General features: G+C 48.9%; 1 protein-coding gene across 2 annotated transcripts in view; it reads left to right on the top strand.

Moving 5' to 3' along the window:
- Window positions 1–24607, top strand: part of TTF1 (transcription termination factor 1) — a 262798-nt gene that overhangs the window by 68381 nt on the left and 169810 nt on the right. For both annotated transcript variants that reach the window (XM_069609307.1, XM_069609308.1), the window contains exons 5-6: window positions 1376–1561; window positions 2026–2104. In XM_069609307.1, the coding sequence (XP_069465408.1) occupies window positions 1376–1561; window positions 2026–2104 (265 nt within the window). The remainder of the gene's footprint in view (window positions 1–1375; window positions 1562–2025; window positions 2105–24607) is intronic.

The following is a 24607-nucleotide window of genomic DNA, read 5'->3' as shown; positions in this document are numbered from 1 at the left end:
ATATCCCTTGTCACATATCTATGGCCTGTCTCCTGTTCTTGTTAGCCTAACTACATACCCATGATATCCCTTGTCACATATCTATGGTCTGTCTCCTGTTCTTGTTAGCCTAACTACATACCCATGATATCCCTTGTCACATATCTATGGTCTGTCTCCTGTTCCTGTTCGCTTAACTACATAGCCAGGATATCCCTTGTCACATATCTATGGTCTGTCTCCTGTTCTCTGGTCCAGAAAAAATACCATTCCTCCTCTGATTTATCTCCGTTTGGTATAGCTCTTTCACCTTAGTAAGCCATTCTTTCCTAAAGTGCAGGCTTTCCCTCTTCCAGACCATCACCAACAACATGAAATCTACCATGTGCAATAAGTGGTGGAATCCCCACTCCCTTGGGGGTAAACCGAATAGGCCCAGCAATGGGTTCAGAACCCCTTCAACACGTCCTACCTTTTAGTCCAAGAGAGGGCTCTGCACCTTCCTGCACTCCCACCACATATGATAATATGTGGCTCACCCCACAATTACTCCAGCATTGGTTGCTTATGTCATTGTACATTGTGGCCAATCATACAGGGTGGGGTTGCCATCAATGGAGTAGGCTGAAACTATGAAGTTCATACTGGTTCGATATTGAGACCACCTTTGCCCATGTGCTAGCAGGTAATTCATATCCCAAGTCTGCCTCCCATTTACCTCTCACCGCTATTTGTTTGTGTTGTGGTATGTGCAGAGAGATACGGCTGCTTACTTCTGCCTTATGGCACCGAAGCAATATTTATGTAGGTCGCTTTAAAGAGCCGCATTCCAAATTGTTACACAAGTCTGTTCATTCACAGCTCGGACAGTATTCCGGGATGCTTTTGAAATTGTATATTTGAAATGGCTCAGATGCAGGTTTTTGACGAAATTGGTGTACTAAAAGAAGAAACGTAAGCCAAACTGTATTTGCATGCTCGCAACCTGTTGTGGAATGGTTAATTGTATTGCCTAATTCTGTGTGCTTAGTGGTCCCTCTTTTTCAGAATCCCTGTAAAGTTCAAGGTATAAGACCCCTTGTTATAGAGAATGGCACTTCATCCGTTCATGGCAGAGTCTGGGACAAAGATTCCCATTGGGAGCTTTGGGTGGGTGGCTCCTCAATAGCCTCCTCCTGACAGAACATTTCATTCCTCTCAGACTTAGATGTTGGATTTCAGAGACAGGAGTTTTAGGTTGTGCCCCTTTGTGTGGGCGTTGCCATCTGTTGTCCCAAAACAAAGCTTGTGCCTGATGTGGAGGCTAGATGTTCACTGTTCTTTGCTGATTCTATTTGATTTAGTCTGCAAATGCAGTGACTGAGCTTCCAAGTATGGTCTGTTTTCTCATATTTAGGTGTTGCTGTCCGATATGGCCGGTTTAGCGCATGGGAAAACGAACAGATTAAAAAAAACATGGCTCACTACTTGGAAGTGACGGGGATAGATTTGGAAGACAAAGTCTTGCACACCTACCGGTATCCCGAAGAATCCCAGGCCGTTGTGAGATTGAAGAGGCAGTATCCGCTGGGCGATTATATTGGTGAGTTTTCTAGATGTCGGAGTGCCCTGCGCTAGTGTTGGTTGTCTGCCTGTTGGTATGTTGGGGCACATGGCTTTAGTTGTGGGCTGCAGATCAGGTAACGCTGACATGGACTCCACAGAATAATTTCTATGGAGAACAAAGGCCAACTTTCCCAAGGGTCCCTAATTCTAAGGCTTCAGATGAGTGAGTTCTAAGGTTCACATATTCGTTTTTTGCAAACGTTCTCGGCGTATGTGTCTTTTTGTGTTAACTTTTGAAGCAGAACAGAATTCTTGCCCACTTTTTTATTTTTCCATCTCGCTCTTTTTTCTTTTCTTTCTGTCCTATCTTTTGCTGTATCCTTGGTTTGTTTTTCTCACTCCTTTCTGTCTTTTATTTTTCTTGGTTTCTCTTTTCTATATTTCTTTTGGTCATTCTCTTTTGTGTCCCAATTTCTTTTGTTCATTTCTCATTCTTAACAGGTGTTGGGATTCCACGGCCCTCCGCCCTAGTTCAAGGAAGGGCAATGAAGATGTTTGACCCATATAATTACAAAGGCAGGTAAGAACTGTACGCCCTTTATACTGGAGAGGGGAACACTGTATGGTCCGTAGAAGTTGTGTTAAACTAGTAGAAACAGTCTAGTAAATATGGCAAAGTCAAGGGTCATATAGAAACTCTGCGACCTGTGAAAGCTGGCCAACTTGGGCGTTTTGGCCAGAGCTGTGACCTACCTGGCTGCACTTCAGATGAAAATTGCAGATTCCTCCCACCTCCTAGTCCATATGCCCATGTAGGGTTGGACAAGATGCCACCCGAAAATGAGAATCCCCTTGTTGAACCATACCCTACTTTTTGAGGTTGTGAGCGCCAAATGTACACGAGGCTCATGCAGAGCAGGAGTTCCCCCTCCCCAGCAACCCCACCCTCTAATGGACATGGGACCCGGGTCCATTATCGGAATGCCTGGATCAACCCACAGGTCACAAACAGAATTTCCAGAGGTACTGTAACGCTCACCTGATTCCCGTAGAGGCGCCGGTCTTGACTGGGCGTATACCGTATCTTCAAAGGTGATGTGTAACACACGGCTGGCTCTTTGGGCTGGACCTCTGTGCACTGTATGTCTGACTCGAAGGGTAAGATGTCTGCAGATAGAAAATATGGGATTAATGAACTGGGTTATTGAATGTCTCTCTCTTCTTCCCTTTCTCTTCTCCTGTAGAATCCCAAAGGTTAACGCTCTCACCTTAGGTAAGTGAACGCCGTGCTCTCCATCTGCCTCGGGGCAAGGTGCTGTAACCAGTTTCTTCACTGGATAAGGGGAGCAGGCCTCTTGACTTCAGAGGACTGCTGTCCGTCGTTTACTGCACGAACGGTAAGTGTCGAGTAATTCTAATGTCTTTAAAAGTCTTTAGTAATGATGTCTCTTGTTTTGCAGGGTTCCGGCGATGGCGGATGACGGGCTGAAGTGAGTTGAAGATGGAGCCCGTGTGATGAATAGAAGCGCCTGGAAGCACGTAAGTAAGCGCTTGTTGCCTGCTTCACGATGCGCTCTAACTGCCTTTTTATTTTGCAGGTACAAGTTTGGAGCGGCTGCAGGGTGCCGTAATACCCACAGGGTTAGATGTGGAAAGGAGTAATGGCACGCGAGTATTAAAGTTCCCCAATGTCTTTAAACGCACCTTGTTTTGTCTTTCAGATGCGGGATGCAGCGCCGAAGGCCTCCGAAGCCTGCGAAGAGTTGGTAAGCTTTTGTCTTTCAGATGCCGGAATGCAGTGCGAAGACCTCCGGAGCGCACGAAGAGTAGGTAAGCCTTTGTCTTTCAGATGCCGGAATGCAGCGCGAGGCGTTGGTGACAGCCGATGGACCAGGTAAGTGAAGCGCTGTCACTGAAGACCGTAATGCTAACCTGTTCTTTCTTGTCTTTATAGGTGTTGCTGAAGACTGGATTCAGGATGGTAAGCCTTTTTCCTTAGGCCCAGGATCAGATGCAGAAGACACGATGAGCGTTCTGCTGCAGAGGATGCAGAATAATGCAAAGCAAGATTCATCCATCGGGTGTGGTTTAAATAGCCTCCTATAGTGCTTAGGTGTCTCCTTCCACAGCCACGCCTAGGTAAGAAAAGAGTTCCTGCTTTCCAGAAGAGTTCCAGTGTTCTGAACCTAGGGAGTGGCTCCTGCCCCACCCAACAGGAAAAGTAGTTCCAAACAGAAGAGGATCAGAGGCTCCACTGGCAGGCAAGTAAGCAGCATGGTCTGCTGCAGGTAAGTCCACCCAAGCATTATGAGCCCGGCGCTTCCAGCGCTGGGACTGGGCATATTTATGAGCCTGGTGCCACTGGCGCCAGGACTAGGTCCAAAAGGTCCCAATTGGGACTGGTTGGCCCTCGGAACCTGGGTTATGGATCTGCTTCCAAGGGAGTTGGGAAAACCCTGACCTTTTGGAAGCAGAGATCATGACAGTACCCCCCCCTCAAGGCCCCTCCCAAACCGGGCTTCTCCGGGGGTTTTGGCTTGTCAGGAAATGTTCGGTGAAATCTTTTGATTAGGCGAGGAGCGTGGACATATTCAGCAGGTTCCCAGGATCTCTCTTGGGGGCCGTAGCCTTTCCAGTCAATTAGGTAAAATAGTTTAGATTTGGAGATCTTGGAGTCCAGAATGCTTTTGACTTCAAACTCGAGTTCTCCATCAACTAGGATGGGTTTTGGAGATTTAGTTAGTCGGGTTTGAGGTTGCACGGGTTTTAATAGAGAGACGTGGAAGACCGGATGTATCTTCATGTGCGGGGGCAAGTCCAACTTGACCGCTACTGGGTTTACTATGGTAGTGATGGAATAGGGACCAAGGTATCTTGGGTTGAATGTGCGTGGCCCTTTTAGAGGTAGATATTTGGTGGATAACCAGACTTGATCCCCTACTTGATATTGAGGGGCTTCCTTCCGATGTTGATCTGCTCCTTTCTTATATTGTTCTTTAGCCCTTTGAAGGTGAGAAACAGCTTCCTTAAAGGCTTGGGTGATTGTAGAATGCAGGTAGTCTACTGCTGGTGTTTCAAGATCTTGGAGGGGATCCAACTCCGAGGTTCGAGGGTGACTGACGTATAAAAGAAAAAACGGGGTTTTCCCAGTTCCCGAATGGACAGAGTTATTGTAGGCATATTCGGCTATCCAAAGGATGTCTTTCCAAGTTTTTTCAGTTTGTTGCAGCATGCAGCGTAAATACTGTTCCAGAGTTTGATTGGTCCTCTCAGTTTGTCCGTCGGTCTGAGGGTGGTGACTGGTCGATAGTCTCACATCAATTTGAGCCGACCGACAGCAACTTCGCCAAAAATGAGAAATAAATTGACTACCTCGATCCGAAATTAGGACCGAAGGAAAACCGTGCAGTCGGATGATGTTTTCGAGAAATTCTCGGGCCAGAGTTGCTGCTGTTGGCAAGCCTTTGAGCGGAATGAAATGCGCCATCTTGGAGAATAAGTCCACGATTACTAGAATCGTATTGTATCCGGAGCATGGAGGTAGATCGGTGATGAAGTCCATAGAAAGCGTATGCCAAGGGCGAGGTGGGATGTCAATAGGGCGTAAGAGGCCTGCTGGTCTTTCCTTTTGACTCTTGTTTTGGGCGCATACTCCACAGGACATTATAAAGTCTCTGATATCTTTTTTCCAAGACGGCCACCAGAAGTAGCGCTTGATCTTTTCTGAGGTCTTGGCCATACCGGGATGTCCTTCCATTAAAGAATCGTGATAACAAGAGATTACTTTTTTCTGTAAATCTGTGCTGGGCAGGTATAATCGTTCTTGGAAATACAATAAGTTCTCCTTTACTGCAAAGTCCTTTCCCTGCAGATGCCAATTCTGTATGTCTGCTGGAGTTACAAGTTGCCTGGCTTTATCCTTAACTTCCTCTATGGATTGTGTGGCGATTACACCCAGAATTCTTTGTTCGGGAATGATTGGTACAGGTTTAGGGTTGATCAAGTGTTCTTCCACTCCCATCCGAGAAAGGGCATCAGCTTTACCGTTTTTTGTACCAGGTCGATAGGTAATTATGAAGTCAAACTCGGCAAAGAATAATGCCCAACGGAGTTGTCTAGAGGATTGGGCTTTTGCGGTTTTCAAATATTGCAGGTTTCGGTGATCCGTAATCGCAGTAACGGTGTGTCAGGCCCCCAGCAGATAATGCCGCCAAGCCTTAAAGGCAGACTTGATAGCCAGAAGTTCCTTGTCAGTAATTGTGTAATTGATTTCAGGAGGCGAGAATTTGCGGGACCAAAATGCCACGGGATGCAACTGATTGGTTACCGCGTCCTTTTGTGATAGAACTGCCCCCATGGCAAGGCTTGAAGCATCAGTTTCCACGATGTAGGGGAGTTCGGGGCGAGGGTGTTTTAAGATTGGTGCAGAGATAAATTTAGTCTTCAAATCCTGGAAAGCTTGTTCCGCCTCGGTAGACAATTCAAAACGTTTGTTTTTCTTTAACAAGGCAGTGATGGGCTGGACTATCCGAGAAAATTCGGGGATAAACCTGCGGTAAAAGTTAGCGAAGCCTAACATGCTTTGCACACCTTTTACGGAGGATGGTGATGGCCATTTGAGAACTGCATCGACCTTCTTTGAATCCATACGCACTCCGCTAGGTGATAATATGAATCCCAAGAATTCAACTTCTGTCACGTTGAAAACACATTTTTCCAACTTAGCGAAAAGTTTGTGTTGACGCAATCTTTCGAGGACCATTTTCACGTGTTTCCGATGTTCAGATTCCGATGAAGAATAAACGAGGATGTCGTCAATGTAAACGACCACACACACATCTATGAGCCCTCTGAGGACATCGTTCATAAAATATTGAAAGGCGGCCGGGGCATTGCAAAGTCCGAAGGGCATGACCTGATATTCAAATAGCCCATATTTGGTGCGGAAGGCCGTCTTCCATTCATCGCCCTCTTTTACTCCTACCAAGTGGTAGGCTCCTCTAAGATCCAGCTTTGTATATATGCATGCTTTTCTGACTTGGTCCAGGAGTTCAGGGATATCTATTCTTGACGGTGATCTGGTTCAGGGAGCGATAATCTACACAAGTTCTAAGATCTCCTTCCTTTTTTGGAACGAAGAACAAAGCTGAAGAAGCAGGGGACTTGGAAGGACGAATAAACCCATTTGCCAGGTATTGATCCAGGTATTGTCGAAGGTGAAGGTTCTCAGGCTCGGTGAGGGCATAAATTCTACTACAAGGAGGAGTAGATCCAGGTATCAGGTCTATCTGGCAGTCATAAGACCTATGAGGAGGTAGAGAGTTAGCCTGATCCTTCCGGAAAACATCTTGGTATTCTAGGTATTCAGGAGGTAACTGGGGAGTCTCTGAAGAAATTGCTGCCAGTACAACACCAGGTGGAGGGTGACAAGTAGAGACACATTCTGGAAACTGGACCGTTCTTGCTCGCCAATCGATCAGAGGATTGTGTTTCTCTAACCAAGGTATTCCTAGAATAATCTGAAACTGAGGAGCCTTGATCACATCGAACACGATCTTCTCATGGTGTCCATCTTGACTTACTAGCGTCACTTCTTGAGTGGTATGCGTTACTGGTCCGGAGGCTATCTCCGTTCCATCCACCGTAGTAATGACGTCCTTTACAGCCTTGGGACAAAGAGTTAGATTCATCCTCAAAACCATTTCATGATCCACATAATTGCCGATGGCACCGCTGTTGACGTAAGCTTCAATTGCATGTAATCGATCCGGATTATCAGGGCTAATGAGGACCATAGGTATCACGAAATGCGAGGTCACGGAACTGGTTTTCACGCTCGGCAAGAGGGCCTCTATTCTTGTCGGGTGAGGTCGTTTCCCTGCTCAGAGTTTATAACTTTGGTAACTGCAGCTCCTACTGCCTTCTTGGCAGGTTTCACCAGACAGTCTCGAAGAAAGTGCCCTGAGTTTCCGCAATAGAGGCATAATTGCAACTGTTTTCTCCTTTCCCGCTCCTTTTGTGTTAGAGGACCTTTCAGGCCCCCTATTTGCATGGGTTCCCCAGAGTCTACTCCTTTGGAAGGAGTTGGCGGTTTGGAAAATACTCGAGCATCAAACTTGGAATGATCGGCCTTCCTGTTCTGCAGTCTGTGATCTATTTGAACGACTAAGTCTATATAGTCCGAACAATCTTGTGGGGGATTCACTACTTGGGCTAACACATCTTTGAGCTCTCCACGTAGACCTCTATAAAACAGCGTAATCCTTTTGTCCTCAGGCCATTGAGTTTCCACTATCAGTCTGTTGAAAGACGCAATATAAGCCAAAAGGTCTTGATTACCTTGTCGCAACGAAAGAAGCTCATTGTCCAAGGCCTGCCCCTGTGAATGTCTTGCTAACAGTTTTTCCATACTGAGCTGAAAAGCTTGAAAATCATGGAGGACCGGATCATCTTGATTTACTAGAGGGATCGACCAGTCTGCCGCATTGCCACTAAGGTACGAAAGCACGAAAGCTACTTTAGCTTGATCAGTTGGAAAGGCTGCTGGCCGGCATAAGAAATGCAACCGGCATTGATTGATAAATACTGCAAACCTCTTTGGGTCACCAGAAAATCGTTCGGGCGGAGCCAGAGGTACATTCCCAGGTAGGTTGATCTGCACTGGATTCATAGAGGATGTAGAAGGAAGATTTCCCCCGATGCGGGTAACGGGGTCTGTCCGGCTTGTGACTGTAGCAATTGTCTAGCGAGATCATCTGTTCGCTCCTTGGAAATAATCAGTTCCCTTCTTAGAGCGTTTGTTTCCTGACGGGCTGCATGCACTTCTGCCCTTAGTTCCCCAAGTAACTGGGCTAGCTGGTCGGTATCCGAGGTTTCCATAGCTCCTGGACGGGAGTTTTTCGGTAGGCTTTGCGTTCTGTAACGCTCACCTGATTCCCGTAGAGGCGCCGGTCTTGACTGGGCGTATACCGTATCTTCAAAGGTGATGTGTAACACACGGCTGGCTCTTTGGGCTGGACCTCTGTGCACTGTATGTCTGACTCGAAGGGTAAGATGTCTGCAGATAGAAAATATGGGATTAATGAACTGGGTTATTGAATGTCTCTCTCTTCTTCCCTTTCTCTTCTCCTGTAGAATCCCAAAGGTTAACGCTCTCACCTTAGGTAAGTGAACGCCGTGCTCTCCATCTGCCTCGGGGCAGGGTGCTGTAACCAGTTTCTTCACTGGATAAGGGGAGCAGGCCTCTTGACTTCAGAGGACTGCTGTCCGTCGTTTACTGCACGAACGGTAAGTGTCGAGTAATTCTAATGTCTTTAAAAGTCTTTAGTAATGATGTCTCTTGTTTTGCAGGGTTCCGGCGATGGCGGATGACGGGCTTAAGTGAGTTGAAGATGGAGCCCGTGTGATGAATAGAAGCGCCTGGAAGCACGTAAGTAAGCGCTTGTTGCCTGCTTCACGATGCGCTCTAACTGCCTTTTTATTTTGCAGGTACAAGTTTGGAGCGGCTGCAGGGTGCCGGAATACCCACTGGGTTAGATGTGGAAAGGAGTAATGGCACGTGAGTATTAAAGTTCCCCAATGTCTTTAAACGCACCTTGTTTTGTCTTTCAGATGCGGGATGCAGCGCCGAAGGCCTCCGGAGCGTGCGAAGAGTTGGTAAGCTTTTGTCTTTCAGATGCCGGAATGCAGCGCGAGGCGTTGGTGACAGCCGATGGACCAGGTAAGTGAAGCGCTGTCACTGAAGACCGTAATGCTAACCTGTTCTTTCTTGTCTTTATAGGTGTTGCTGAAGACTGGATTCAGGATGGTAAGCCTTTTTCCTTAGGCCCAGGATCAGATGCAGAAGACACGATGAGCGTTCTGCTGCAGAGGATGCAGAATAACGCAAAGCAAGATTCATCCATCGGGTGTGGTTTAAATAGCCTCCTGTAGTGCTTAGGTTATCTCCTTCCACAGCCACGCCTAGGTAAGAAAAGAGTTCCTGCTTTCCAGAAGAGTTCCAGTGTTCTGAACCTAGGGAGTGGCTCCTGCCCCATCCAACAGGAAAAGTAGTTCCAAACAGAAGAGGATCAGAGGCTCAACTGGCAGGCAAGTAAGCAGCATGGTCTGCTGCAGGTAAGTCCACCCAAGCATTATGAGCCCGGCGCTTCCAGCGCTGGGACTGGGCATATTTATGAGCCTGGTGCCACTGGCGCCAGGACTAGGTCCAAAAGGTCCCAATTGGGACTGGTTGGCCCTCGGAACCTGGGTTATGGATCTGCTTCCAAGGGAGTTGGGGAAAACCCTGACCTTTTGGAAGCAGAGATCATGACAGGTACTGTATGCCAGCAGGTGAATTCGGGCATTCGGACAGGCCAATGGACATGGCACACGGAGGGACATTGGATTTAGACAACCCCACCAAAAGTAATATCCCCTTACCCGTGAGGTCCTGTATGCCAGTATGGACCCTTGCGATCCTGCCCTCAGGAGGGTGCAGGCTGCGGTAAACTCACTCCTTCATGCCATGAATCCAAAGTGCTGGGTCTGGTATTGCTGAAGGGAACGTCGAAGTATATCGAAAATTGAGCGCTACCGAAGTTGGAGACAGCATTGCCACGGTGATAGAGTAGGCAGCATATACAAGAGACTAGGAGTACTAAGAACAGCAGAGCCATGGGCCCAGAGTCTGTGACTGACTGCTGCAATATGATCCAGAGGACAGGACCTGCGCCTGGAGTGAAGATGGCAGTCAGGGCTCTTACAGCCTCTGCCCTACTCGAAGGGTCTGCAGGTGACACACTTTAGCATGGAGGTGGAATGTCACATCTACACAGGCCAAACATATCTACAACACTTTAAGCCCGCGGGAGAAAGGGCGCGGGTGTTGGCGTCCCACGGAGGGTGTCGTACTGGCCCAGGTCGTCTCCCATACTTGCGTGCTCGCAAGCCACGCCCCCTCATACTTTTAACCCAGGACTGCAGGCCCGCCAGGGTGAAGCCGCGGGAATAAAGGGCGCTGTGTTGGCGTCCCGCGGAGGGTGTTAGCGGATCCGTGGGGGGCCAGATAGACTGGCCTACAACAACCTGGACTGCACCTGCATTGCACCGTGAGTCTCCAAGGTGAGCAAAAGCCAGCCACTACCTACCTGCCATTCCTGGGGAAGAGGAAGGGGTGGGGGGCGCAACCATTCTCCAACCTCTCCTCAGAGCGCATGAGGCCCTTTGCAACAGCCAAGCCCACAACAAGATACTCATGTAAGGTTGCGAGGTGTGACCGCTTTAATCGGTAACTCAAACCGAAAGGCTTCTTTCTATCTGGCCCGCAAATGGTTGGCCGTCCCCGAGGTACTGACTCTAGAGCCATGGAGGGAGGAGACATTTCATCTCCCTATTCCCCCCTCTATCTCTCCAAATCCTCACTCCTATCTACACTACAGGGACCCCTGGCTCCATCGGGAGATCGGAAGCCTATTTTGGGCAGAAGACGGAGGGGGGGGCCTGTTGAGCAAAACTCTGGTGGCTATTCAGGCAGAAGGCACCACATGCCCTGGCACGGATGGAGCACTTGTCCAACTGCCTCTGGCCTCGTGATGTGTCGGAGATGAAGATCCCAGGGCACATACACCTATGTTATCCTGTAAGACTGGACCGCTGGTGGGGGCAACAACATCACGGCTCTCTGGGTCTACCTGTGGCAATGCTCCCATTGCTCACGTTATCTTGATTTGGCAAGCCCCCTTTTGGACGAATCGAGGATCCCTGCAAATCTGTTAAGCCCAGGAGGGGGTCTCGACTACGTCGCCACAGCTGTCCTTCTTGACACACTGGCCAATGGTTGCGAGAAGATCTCCAAGGGCATCTCGAAACTGTCTGGAGGGCTTGTCCCGCTGGCCAAACCTTTGGCCCCTCTACCGGCTTCAGCCCCTTCCTATCACTTATTTTACCCAAACTCTGATGTATCAGCCCAGCATACGTCACTGGTTCTCTGAGGTTCGCTCCCCCCTTTCTCATATGCCTTTGCCTTCGGCCTCCAGGGGTGGGGGTTCAGTGGGTTTGGGTACGGGAGTGAAGTCCGGTCTTCCATCTAGTATTGGGAGTGAGCCTATGCTTGATGCTCCCATGGAAGCCCCTGTATCCACAGCATCAGCCATCCCACCAAGCTGCCCCTGTCATCACCTCTGTTCTGAGATGGCCGAGGTAAAAAACCTTTTACTTGTTTTGATTAATGGGCTGCTGGAAGCCAGGGGGAGGGGAGTTGTGGGGAGGGGTGGTATGAGCTCAGTAGAGGTTGGCCCAGGGGGGGCCGAATTCTGTTTCTGACAAAGGGCCATATCCCTCACATTTCTGTCCATCCCCTCCTTCCCCACCTTCTTTGAGGAGACAACCAGAGGTGGCTTTTCCCCCAGTGCCACCTTCAAGAAGGGAGTCCCTAGCCCCGGGGGCCAATCCTTTACCATCGTTGCTTACTCTCGGGAGGGCCCAGAGCAATATGTGCTCAGTGGGCAGGGAGGAAATTGCTCCAAACTCGGGTCAGGAGAGGATTTCGTTGGGGCGTCGCTCCTCGGAGGGCAGTGGCCGCTCAACTGTATTTCTTCATGGAGTCCCAAAACTATCTATTGCCTCTAGAGAACCAAGGGACGCACTACAGAACAAATGCCTTCATTGGTTGCGGGCGGTTGGGGAATGTGGAGCTGTTTCCGGGGGCTTCATGCTGAACTGTACCAGACTGTCCAACTTTTCAGCCATCACAGATGTTGTCAAAGTGGTCTTTAGGGATGCCCATACGGCAAGGTTCGTTGCGGAAAAATGCAATGGCCCCGGGTGGTCAAGGAAAAGTGTTATTAGGGTCAGCCTACACCTTATTCCTGCCCTTGCGTGTCCCACAGGAGTTCTCCCCAGTAATAATCCCCTTTCAGGGGCAAATTTGACTGTCTTGGGTCCAAAATGCTATGAAAGACTCCAGAGGCAAGGGGTCGGTGGTACATGATCTTGGGTCTATCTGCTTGCCCGGGGGTACTTTCGGATGGTGTGGCATTCTGTGGGACTTTGCATTGCTGTTTTTCTTTTTTTTCCTTTCGCCAAGTTTAATATAATTTTGTATTAGTATTGTTTTTTAGGATGCACTTTGATGGCCTTTTCCGGCCGAATAAAGTTGTTTGACTTACTGACACTCTAAATAATGCTGGTTAACAGGGAGATTTTTCAAGTGTTCTCCCGGTTGCGGGCTTAGAAAAAAACAACCTGTAGTGTTAGGCAGTGGTTTCCACCAAGTTACAGCAGCCAGGCTTCGCCTCTTATGGGCAGGGTGGTCATGGAGTACAGTTAGTCAACTCTGCCCAGAAAAAGGGATTTACCACATGCTATATTTAGCAAAACAATATACTACTTGGTAAAGTAGAGCGTCAATAAATGTGCTCCTTTACAGATAAGTTCAAAAGGTAGACAAAAGTATTTTTGAAAATAGCAGTGGCTCCACAAATGATTACACAGACTGGATCAATTTTAACTAGTTTAAAAGGATTTTAAGAAGTAACAAGTTATTTTGACACACAAGTCTATATAAAAGAGCAGGTCGGTAGTAGAATCAGCTGCGCCTTTCAGGAACTCCTAGACTACACTAGGGACAAGTCTTGACTACAAATGTACAGATTGGTATATATCAAGTAATTTTAGGGAGTTTATTTGTCCATAGAAACCAAAGCGGTTCAGCTCCCAGTTATGATGAAAGTGCAGCAAAGTAGTTCCTGAGGAGCTGCGGACCTTCCCACTGGCAATGATGACGGACTCCACCATACAAGATCCCATCCCAGGTGCCACAGCCCGAAAGCCTGTAGAGGGAGGTTGCAGGGGTGGACAGACCGTATCAGTGGCGATGATGGCTCTCCTCCTCTTGGTACATTGGAAGATGCTCTGCACACCGAGCTCCCATTGACTGGAGATGGCCACCAGTCACCTATGTCGGGCCAAATGGCTGACAAGGGTGTGGAAGAGGCTGATATGGGTCCTGTGGTAACTGCCAGCAGTTCTAGGATGCATTGGTCAAAGGAGACTTCGGGTTTTACAGGTTGTGAATCTGAAACCTGATTCAAGGATGGCACACAAAGCCCCCAGGCACAGTTGAATGATGCCAGCGATTTCCATTTCAGCACACCTGTGAGAGTCGACCCTTAGGGTGGAAGACAACTGGGCTTGCAGAGCAGGGATATACCACAGTATATTCTGCTTTTCGACTGCTCAGCATGCATCCTAACTGTTTGAACACCACACCATCCGTGCCCTCTTGTGACTGTCTTTTTTCAATATAATGGTTTTGTAGCTGGCCTTTAGATTCAGGCCTGTGATTTTTCAAGAAGGATGAGGGACTTCACGCAAATTGGTGCCTCGAAGAATGGACGCATGTTCCAGCTCAAGATGCCCCATGTTGGAGCCTAAGAGGATTGCCGGCCTAACCACATGCTTCTAGTAAGGCAGAAAGGTGCACTCTCTTGTGTCCAAGTCGCAGACCTAGGTAGCAGAAGCTCAACAGGGCTGTGGTTGAAGGATCCATTGGATCATAAGGAGCGAGGGGCGTGTGGAAAACGGATTTCCCAGCATGGGAAGGAGCAGTGCGTTGTCTCAAGACGACCCAGAAGCAGCAGCACAGGCCCACTCCAAAGATCTTCAGGATTGCATCCTCTTCAGCTACTGCTATTCTGATGCAAATTCAGGTAGGTTCACAGGGATTTCTCAGGAACACCACAGATAAATGCACACACAAGGCTTGGATCCTGATGGCTATCCAATTAGAATTGGCCATCCAAACTTATTTCACAGGCATAGATGCAGGAGCTTTTGAATAAAGCATCTGCAAGACTTTCAGTCGGAGCTGGATGTCACTCCACTGATTATTTGTGGGCTCGGAAGAGTGCCAAAGTGCGCACAAACTAAAACGCAGAAAGAACCACCACACAACAAAATGACTAGGTTACAGGGCTTACACAGTCCCTGGTAGTCACTGTGTTAATGGAGCAAGTCGCTAGCAACGTTGTAAAAAGCCTTCAGCTTTGAGCAGCCAAATAAAGTTTATAGCTGCTACGTGTCTGACACTTAACACATGTATTTAGGGTGAGTGAACTCAGCAGGGGAAATGCATGGGACACTTTTGTAGTACTTCTACCCTGGTACCAATGTGGAACACACTCAGGGGGACCTCCTCTTCCTTTCAGCAAAAATGTTTGGGTTCCAAAAAGCCAACAAACGAGGAGTTAAAATTACTTTCTGATCTAACACTATGGCCTATGACAAGGAGGCCAATGTAGTTAATGTTAACGGAGATGTAAGGGAGGCAGTTAGCCAGAGCAGAGTCATGGAGCAGTCAGAGCACAGAAAACTCCCCAGCGCTACAGCGTAGAAACCATTTGTAGAGCAACTAAGCTACCTGGCCCTACCTGCAGGAGCTAGTGGCATACAGAGGACTTTTGCCCCTGACAGAATTAAAGGTGCTGAACTGCTATCCACGTAAATTGAGCACTAGATCCTTAAAGCAAGGTGTGTGGCACACCTAATAGTGTGACCTAGTACTGTATGCCTGAGACTGTGTGAAGGCTGAAGATAGGATCCAGGCACACCATGCCTGGAAAGATTACAAATGGCGGCGAGGTGTGCACTATATAACTCGGATTGGTTCAAGAAGCGTGCTGGGCGCTATATCACTGTGACAACAGTCTGTGAGAAGCAAGAAAGATGCTGTGAGCTATAACCCTGAGGCTGACATGATGCATGGTTGGTGCTACATCCCGAAGATTATACTTGGATCAAATAATCCAGAGAGACCAGAATTGCCAGCAGACCTGTGTGCACTACAGTTCTTTCACCCCATCACATCACCTTTTGTGTCGATTGATCCATTGTTTTAGAAAACCACAGAAGCCATAGGCATTCTTCCCAACCCCAGTCTTGTGCCAGAAAGAGGGCACAGCGCTATATACCCCTATGCTTATGCATAGGTCAAAGGATTTAGATGGAGACTAGAATGCCTAAAAGACCAGAAACCTGTGTGGTATGAACACTATCATTTGTCCCACCTCTCTCCATCTTTTGCGTAGACTATTGCAAGTGAGGGACTCCATCTTTAAGTAAACCACGAGAACCTATAGGTGCCTTTTAAACCTCAACCCCACACTAACATTCTTGCCTGTTTTGTCAATCTTCCCCCATAAAAAAGGACAAAAAACGAGGGTCTGACTGAACTAGCACTGGCCACATTTGCGACAATTGCAGTTCTAAGGAAACTGCTGGACATTCCTCCTACATTCGGAAGAGAGAATGATGCTGCAGAAGCCAAACTGCAAATTACTGTACAATCTACAATTCTAAGGGATTGTGTCCTCCGACGTATTCCACATGACAGGTAATCACCACAGCTGTGCTGGTTCGGAAAATGTCCTGCGCCGATGACGTCGATACGTTCCCTCGAGGGCCTCCGTCGAGCCGACGTCACCGGATGTTATAAGTAGGACGCACAACGCCCGTAGCCTCAGTTCTGTTTTTTCTGCGAACGTGTTTGCTTCGGAGATCTCGGCGCGCCTCGGTTCTTCTGATTTCTATCGGTTCTTCGAACTTCGTTGTTTGTGAAGATATCATGTCTTCGTCTTCTACCCCGCGGTCGGGATTCATGAAGTGTCGGGACTGCGGTTCCAAGATGTCGCTTACGGACCCGCACAATGTCTGCCTCTGGTGCCTCAGCGAGTACCACGCCACCGATGACTGTGATGTTTGCCAGTCTTTGACGTCAAAGGCCTTCCAGGAGCGGAAGAAGAAGCTATCTGTAAGTAGGGTTTCCAAACCCCGAAAGTTGAAATCCGCTGGGCTTTCGACCGACTATTCGAGGGGCGACTCTCTGCATTGGCGTAAGTCCAGGGGTTCTCGGTCCCGGAGTGGTTCCCGCCGTTCCTCTGCCTCTTCCAGGCACTCGCGGAAGTGCCGGCACCGGTCGCTGTCCTCGTCCGAAGGACTCCGCCAGACGCGGGTTGCTTGTACCAACAAGCATTCCTCTCCTGCAGAATGGGACGCATTTCGTAAGGAGATGATGGCGATTTTCGAATCGCAGGGCTCTGTTCCGTCCACGCCTTCGAGAGAAGCCGGAAGGGAATGCGCTCGGGCCACCGCTCGCACGCCTTCGGGCTCGGGTGGTCGGCGCGATCATCGGGAGCCGTTGAGGTCCAGATCGGACAAAGTGGATCACTGTAGCCATGCCCGCTCCAGCCCTGGTCCTCAACGCCCTCGAGACCGTCGAAGCCTGTGAGGTCTTCTAAGAAGATGTCGGCGCCATGTCCGTCGAGGGACTCTCTCGAGGCTCCGCCTTCAAGGAAGTCGACGCCATCTGCGCCGAGGCCGTCGAAGGACACGCTCGGGGCACCGCCCTCGAGGCCTGTTTCGAAGCCATCGGCGCCACGCTCGACATCGACGCCGATTGCGTTACCGGAGGTACCCCGTGCATAGGTGGAAACTCTGAGGAAGGCCCTGAAGAAGTCGGTGAGGACTGTATTTGAACCTTTTTCCGTGCCCTCATCCAGGGATTTATTCCAGCCTCTGGATTACATCTCTGAGGTGGATGAAGGGTCTGATGAAGGTTTGGTTCCTGATGAGCTGTTGTCTGGTCATAGCCAGATGGAAGACCTGCGTCAGTCTTTGCACGACGCCAGTGGTCTGGACACCTCTCCGGAGAGTCTCCCGGCAGTGAGTAAGTTGTTGCTGAAAAAGTACAATCCAGTCAGTGGTGACCCCTGCTACTTGTCAGTGCACCCAACTCCGGAGAGTTTGGTGGTGCAGGCGGCTACGGCCCCAGCAAAGCAGATGTCGTACCCTACCATCCCTCATGATGGGGACGACAAACGTTTTGACGGTTGGGCGAAGAAAGTATTTTCTGCAGGGGGTATGGCTTTGAAAGCAGCCAACTCTGTGTGTGCCTTAGCATGTTACACTCACACTCTGTGGAATTCGTTTCTTTGGCGGCTGAACATATTCCTGAAGGGGAGGAACGGGATGGCTTTCTTGCCCTTGTACAAGATGGCAAGGATACCATGTGTGAATCCGTCGGGTCTGGACGTGGCAGACTGTGACAGCTGGTTCATGGCGGCGAGCACCATGATGTGAAGATTTGCGTGGTTGCGGAAGCCCGGCTTCTCAACATGCCCTTTGATGGTGAACATCTTTTTGGCAGCAAGGCTGACGAGAGCCTTGAGAGGTTGCAGACCTCTAAAGCTGCAGCAAAGTCGTTGAGCGCTGCAGTTCGCCAACCTCCGCCTTTTCGTCCTAGTGGACAGCAATAGAGGGGAGGTTCATTTCGATACTACTCTACCTTTGGTACGTCGAGGGGAGCTGCTAGTCAAAGGGGTGAAAGTAGGAGTACCAGAGGTGGAAAACAAGGAACTCTAGGTGCCAAGGCTGCTCAGGCAGTTGCCTCCTTGCCCTCAGGCACTGCCGCAGCTGCTTCAGCTCAGTCATGAGGCCATGTCCCATGGTTCGCCGGTTGGGGGAAGGCTGGCGCAGCATCTTGTAGAATGGCGTGCCATTACTTCAGATGTGCGGGTTCTGGAGATCATAGCCCATGGCTACTGTCTTCCTTTCCGGCAGAGGCCTCACGACAATCCACCGGGGAAACTCTCTTTGAAGAGTCCAGATCCGCTCCTTGCGCAGGAAATCAAATCCCTGCTTGAGAAAGGCACCATGGAACTGGTGCCTGTAGCGGAAAGGAGCAAGGGATGCTATTCCCCATATTTTTGGATCCCGAAAAAGGATGAGGGATTGAGACCCATCATAGACTTGCGTGGTTTGAACAAGCTCCTGAGGAAGGACAAGTTCAAGATGGTTACTCTCTCTCAAGTCCTCAGGCCCTTCAACTTCAGGACTGGTTGGTGTCTCGACCTCAAGGACGCTAACTTTCATGTGCCGATTCATCCCAAGCACAAGAAGTACCTGAGGTTTGCGATTGGCGACTCACACTTTCATTTTCGGGTCCTGCCGTTCGGATTGACCTCAGCCCCGAGGGTCTTCACCAAACTCATGGTGGTGTTGGCAGCGTATCTCAGGAAAGGGGGTTTTCAGTTCTACCCCTACCTGGGCGATTGGTTGATCAGGGCGCGCTCTCCCGAGCTAGTCCTGGATCATCTCACCTGCCACTCCCTTCACAAGCTGGGCTTCTCCCTCAACTTAAAGAAGTCCCACTTGACACCTACCCAGCGGCTCCAGTACATCGGAGCAGTGCTCGACACATCCCTGGGGCAGTGTTCGCCTCCCCAGGTGAGGGCTCATCACATTCTGCAGATGGTGCACAAGTTTGAACATGCCCAGAGTCTCCTGGCATTCGAGTTCTTGAGGTTGCTAGGCCTCATGGCATCCTGCATTCTCCTGGTGCCAGAGGCCAGGCTGCGGAGGAGATCTCTGCAGCGGGCTCTCAAGATGCAGTGCTCACAGTCCTCCGGCAGGATGTCGGATCCCGTTCAGGTGCCGCCCTCGGTCGCCAAGGATCTTCTGTGGTGGGCCGTCGAAGGCAATATGTTGAAGGGGGCTCCATTTTGGCTACCCTGGCCGGAGGTGACTATCTTGACGGACGCAACCCTCACAGGATGGGGAGCTCATGCCAACAAGTTGACAGTCAGCGGTCGTTGGTCTAGACTCCATATCAATCTGTTGGAACTGAGGGCCGTCAGGCTAGCCCTGAAGGCTTTTCTGCCGTCTGTGCGGGGGAAGAATGTCCTGATTCTGACGGACAATACAGTGGCCATGCACTTCCTCAACAAAAAGGGAGGGGCAGGGTCTCTCCTTCTGTGCAGAGAGGCGATGCAGCTCTGGTTCCGGGCCATCCAGCAGGAAATTTCGATCTCGGCAGTTCATCTGTCCAGAGACGAAAATGAGGCAGCGGACCCACTGAGCAGGCAGAGCACAGTCTCGCGAGTGGGAGCTGGCTCAGGAGGTTCTCTTGAAGATCTTCGCCCTTTCGGGGACCCCGGAAGTGGATCTCTTCACCACCAGTGTCAACCGGAAGTGTGAAAGATTCTGCTCGCGGGAACTTCCTATAAGAGGAGTCTTAGGGGACGCGTTCGTAGTGGAGTGGTCCTTCCCACTGCTGTACGCGTTTCCTCCAGTCCCTGTTGTCCCGCAAGTGTTGCGGACGTTAGGGAGGTTCGGTTCCCGAATGATCCTCATTGCTCCGGCATGTCCATCTGCCCTCCACGCTGTCTTCCCTATCGAGACAATCTGCTCTCACGGCAGGGGGGTTGGGTTCTCCATCCAGAGGTCAAGTCTCTCAACCTTCATGCTTGGTTTCTGAAAGGTTGAGATACAAGGATTGGGACCTCCCTGTACCGTTGCTGTTGGAGAAAGTTCTGCGACTGGTATATATACGTCGGAGAACACAATCCCTTCGAAGAACAAGTTACTTTCTTACTGGTGCAGGGTTAAGAATGTGGATCCTTTTTCATGTGCCATTCCTGTGGGTGTCTTTTTTTGCTTTCGTTAGCCCACAAGGGCCTGCAAGTGGGTACCAAAGGGTTACCTGGCGGCGCTGTCCATATTGAAGCGCTCGTCTGAGAAGTGTTCTTATTTTAAGATTCCTTTGATTTCTCAGTTTCTTAAAGGGCTTACTAATGTGTTTCCACCTTCACCTTTCCAGGTGCCTGGTTGGGATTTGAATTTAGTGTTAAAGTTCCTGATGAGAGCTCCGTTTGAGCCCTTACATTCTTGTCCTTTGAGACTGTTGACCTTTAAAACTCTATTTTTAGTTGCGGTTACTTCCGCTCGCAGAGAGAGTGAGTTGCAGGCACTTTCCGCTTAGCCATCTTTCACAGTGTTTCATAAGGACAGGGTTGTCCTTAGGGTTCGTCCTTCTTTTCTTCCGAAAGCTGTGTCGGAATTTAATTTAAGCCAGTAGGTCATTCTTCCGGCGTTCTATCCTCCTCCGCATCCTGGTAAGGAAGAGGAGAGGCTCCATAGGTTGGATCCTAGGAGAGCTTTAAGTTTCTACATCTCACGCATTTCCAGGGTCAGAGTGGACGATCAGCTCTTTGTAGGATACGCTGGAAGGCGTTTGGGACAAGCCGTTACTAAGCAGACTTTATCTAGATGGATTAGCTTGACAATTTCTGAATGTTACCGTTTGGCGGGTATGGACCCTCCGGTAGGCTTACTTGCCCATTCTACTAGGGCTGTGGCTGCCTCTACTGCTCTGCAGAGGGGTGTTCCCATTCGTAACATTTGTCAAGCAGCCACATGGGCCTCTGTCCATGCTTTTGTAAAACACTACTCCCTGGATTCTATCCATGGGCAAGATTTGGCCTTTGGCAAGGCGGTCCTCTATTCTGCTATTTAATTGGGCATTCTAAAATTCTAAATTCTTTTCCCACCTCCATACGTTGGTACTGCTTTGAGAGTCTGTCATAGATGTGGAATACGTCGGAGAACACAATCCCTTCGAAGAACAAGTTACTTTCTTACTTGGTAACGTTCTTTCGATGGGATGTTCCTCCGACGTATTCCACATCGCACCCTCCCGACCTGCCCCTCTACAGAATTTCTTATGTGATTGCAGCTTACGTTTCCGCAAGGCTTTCTGTAGTCATACTGGCAGAAGATTGGTGCCACACGTTCTGGGAAAAAAACTACAACTGAGGCGACGGGCGTCGTGCGTCCTACTTATAACATCTTGTGACATTGGCTCGACGGAGGCCCTCGAGGGAACGTATCGGCGTCATCGACGCAGGATGCAGACGCCGAAACTTTTCCGAAACAGTACAGCTGTGGTGATTACCTGTCATAGATGTGGAATACGTCTGAGTAACATCCCATCGAAAGAATGTTACTAGGTAAGAAAGTAACTTGTTCTTCTAGACCCCCAGCAGAAGCTTTCTCGGGACATTGCTGGCTTTCAAAGCCATTTCTGGGATTAAAACACAAGCCAGTGGCCAGTGAATTTTGGCAAACTGAATTACTGATGCTGCCACTTGGTCAGGTGGTATTACCTCTGGCGGTAATACTGCTAAATTATAAGTGGTCGTTCGGCTGTGTAAATCCCCATTTTATGGAGTCATAGGACTGCATTGGGGATTTTACCGGATGGTAATGCCACCGATTTTTGGAGGTAAAGTGGAAGAGTTGCCTCCGGAAGGTAATATCAGCAAACCTTTAGTTTAATGGAGGTAAACCGAATTACCTCCTTTTTTTTCCTGCACCGTCCAACTCGTAATGAGCCCTAATGTCTTTTTAATGTTTTGTACGAAATTGTACTCTTTTATTTCCTTGCATTTGCCAGATTAGGAATTGTATGCTTACTTTTTACTGTATGAATTGGCAGCTATTTTCATACGCTTTGTCGTTGCATCGAGCTAGAATCAGTAAAATTAGATGTTCACCCGACATTGAGTATCTTCTAATCTGTAATCATGTTTTTATCCTCCTAAACTTGTTACCTCTGTGTTTAATAAAACATGTGCTTTTGAAAAAATGCCAATGATGCAATGACCCCCAGAGCCCTGACTACAGCTTTCCCAGTACATTTCCAGTTTAGAACCCCACTACCTCAAGTTCTGACTGCCACTTTCCCAATGGTTTTTTAAGATCATCATTCAAAGAGCAAAACCTCACTGCTGTGATCGCAAAGCCTCCTGGATTAACCACTTGATTCAAAGAAGAGCAGAATGATTCTCAACCCCTCAATGCATCGTTCCCAAGTGAATACAACATGCCTGCCAATGATATTGCTCGAATGAAGAACTTTCCCCATGGTTCCAGTGCCATTACAATGTTGCTGGTACGAGTTGGAGGGTTCTTTAAAAAGAAATTGATTCCCCGAAAAAGCTTTGCAGCACAGGTTGTATTCCCCATAAACCATTGTCGGTCACATTTCTTTTGTTGTTTTGCCGCAAATGGAACTTGCCATTTTATTATGTATGTATACCATTGAGCAATGATGCCCGAGAATGTCACAGAAAAGACTAATCCAAAACTAACTTTCTTGCAACTTCACTAGATTGCTGTGACTTAAAGCAAATCATTCCCACGATTTGCTAAAATAAACCGCACCCAAGAGTTTGGACAGATCTTACTTGCTATTGAGGAGCAGAAAAAGCTGCCCATTGTACCACACTGTTCCCCCCCCCCCCCCCCCGCCCCTTCTCGCTCCAATTTCGGCATCATTTTTGCCTAAACCACCCATACCTGTGCTTGCCAGTGAGCCATGGTACAAACCAATACTAATGTGACTTTTGAAAAAGTCTTCGGCACCATTGGACCCGAACACTTGCACTGCCTGTGCTTTCGTTTCCATTACCAGCAGTTCCTTTTGTCCAAAGCAACACACCACTGTGGTAGCCATTACTGTCCCTAGTTATCACTTTTGCCCCCCAATGTGCCGCCTTCTGCCCCCATTTACATTCTGGGGGCTGCTGCAAGTGGCATGGTCAGCCCAGTCTCCACTTCCACTCTGAATTGAGTTTGTATCCCTTTCTTAACACCCTACATCTTGAACTACAGAGCAAAGTTACAAAATTCACCAGCTTGCATGTTCGGAAAGAATTTCTTTCTGCTACTTTCCCCCCATAGACTTCTATAGGGGGCACACCCTTTCTTTTTGTTTTGTTTAGACTTGTGTCCTGACTTTTTGGAGACAAGTAAAACCTTTTGCTTTACTTCCCTTGCCCGCTTGCTCACTCTAATGGGGAGACTGACTAGTCCCCAAGACGATCAGTACTGAGACTATGACTCTTTTTGAATTTCTCATATTGTTACAATTGCAGGTTCTATGTGATATTTCAGAATATTGAAAACTGCGTGCAAAAAATTTTTGTTTACGGATGATTTGATGCAGCCTTCAATATGAGTAATTATCACTTTCAGGGGACTTTTGCCCTCACTTTTGAATTCCGCAGGTGGTCGGGGCGGGGGGTGTCGCTCTCCGAGCCACACTTTGGTCCTCTGCCACATCCCCGCCATTAACATTCCTGTTCCACCTGCCCTCTCCTCACAGGCACAAACGCACATACTCGCCCTCCCTTCCATGCAACAAACACTCCTCAGCCCCCACATAAAAACACGTGCACTTCCCTTCCTCCTCCTTTCCACGCTACAAAAATGCCCCCCCAACATACACATTGTAAGGGTGCAGGAGGAGGCTGACACGGTGTTGGCATAGTGATTGCTATAGACATTTTATTGGGGAAGAAAATGTAACTTCTCCAAGAGGGGTTTGCCTGCCTTCAACGGGATTGTCAGAATGTCCTTATAACTGTTCACTCTCCTGTTTCAATAATCCCCATCTCTGTCTCTTACACTTATAAATAATTAAACTGAAGGTTGTGCCAATGCTCTTCGTCCAGGAGAATGACTCCCTTCTCTTGGACTGGGTATCAGTTACTGGTTGTGATTTGCCTTGCAAGTTCTTTACCAGGGGGAATGACTGCCTTCCCCTGGTCCAAGTACTACACACAGGACAACCAATCCTATAACACTCTGTATCAGAAAGCTAATTTTCTCCACTCCAGGCGGAATGACTCCCTTCCCCTGGCTGGCGGTTTCATGGTCCGCTTTCTCAGTTGTCAAGATAACTCCCTTCTCTTGACTGTGGCTTGTCCTTAACCAGTGGGATTTAGTCCCTTCCCCAGGCTTCTCTGCCCATTGTTTGCAGATGTAGCACTACCCGGAGAATGACTTGTGGCATGTTGGTTCCACGGTCAGCTTCACGCTCCACTGTATCCAGGGGGAATTACTTCCTTCCCTTGGTCTCTCCTTTCAAGCCTGGGTGAATGACCTCTTCCCCATTTATCAGGATAATGGCTCCCTTCTCCTGACATCTTGCTCGTAGTTCACTATACCCAAAGGTAATGACCCCCCTTCCCTTTGTCTTCCTTTTCAACTTTCACACTTGTAAGATCCCCTTCGGGTTTCGCCTCTTTGTACTAGCCCACTTGGTTCACTTCCCTGCCAAGTACTGCCACAAGGAAGATGACTCCTGTCTTTCTCAGAGTAAGCGTCCCATCCCCGTGCTTCACATTCCTTGCTTGCCGCTCCTGAACCCGACCTTCTCGTGCCCCCACCTGCTGGCGCATGCTCTCCCGTACCTTCTGGGATC

Source organism: Ambystoma mexicanum, chromosome 8, assembly GCF_040938575.1.
Source record: "Ambystoma mexicanum isolate Mex_15411 chromosome 8, UKY_AmexF1_1, whole genome shotgun sequence".
NCBI lineage: Eukaryota > Metazoa > Chordata > Amphibia > Caudata > Ambystomatidae > Ambystoma > Ambystoma mexicanum.
The sequence above is the reverse complement of the archived record's forward strand: the minus strand, read 5'-3'. Positions and strand labels throughout refer to the sequence as shown.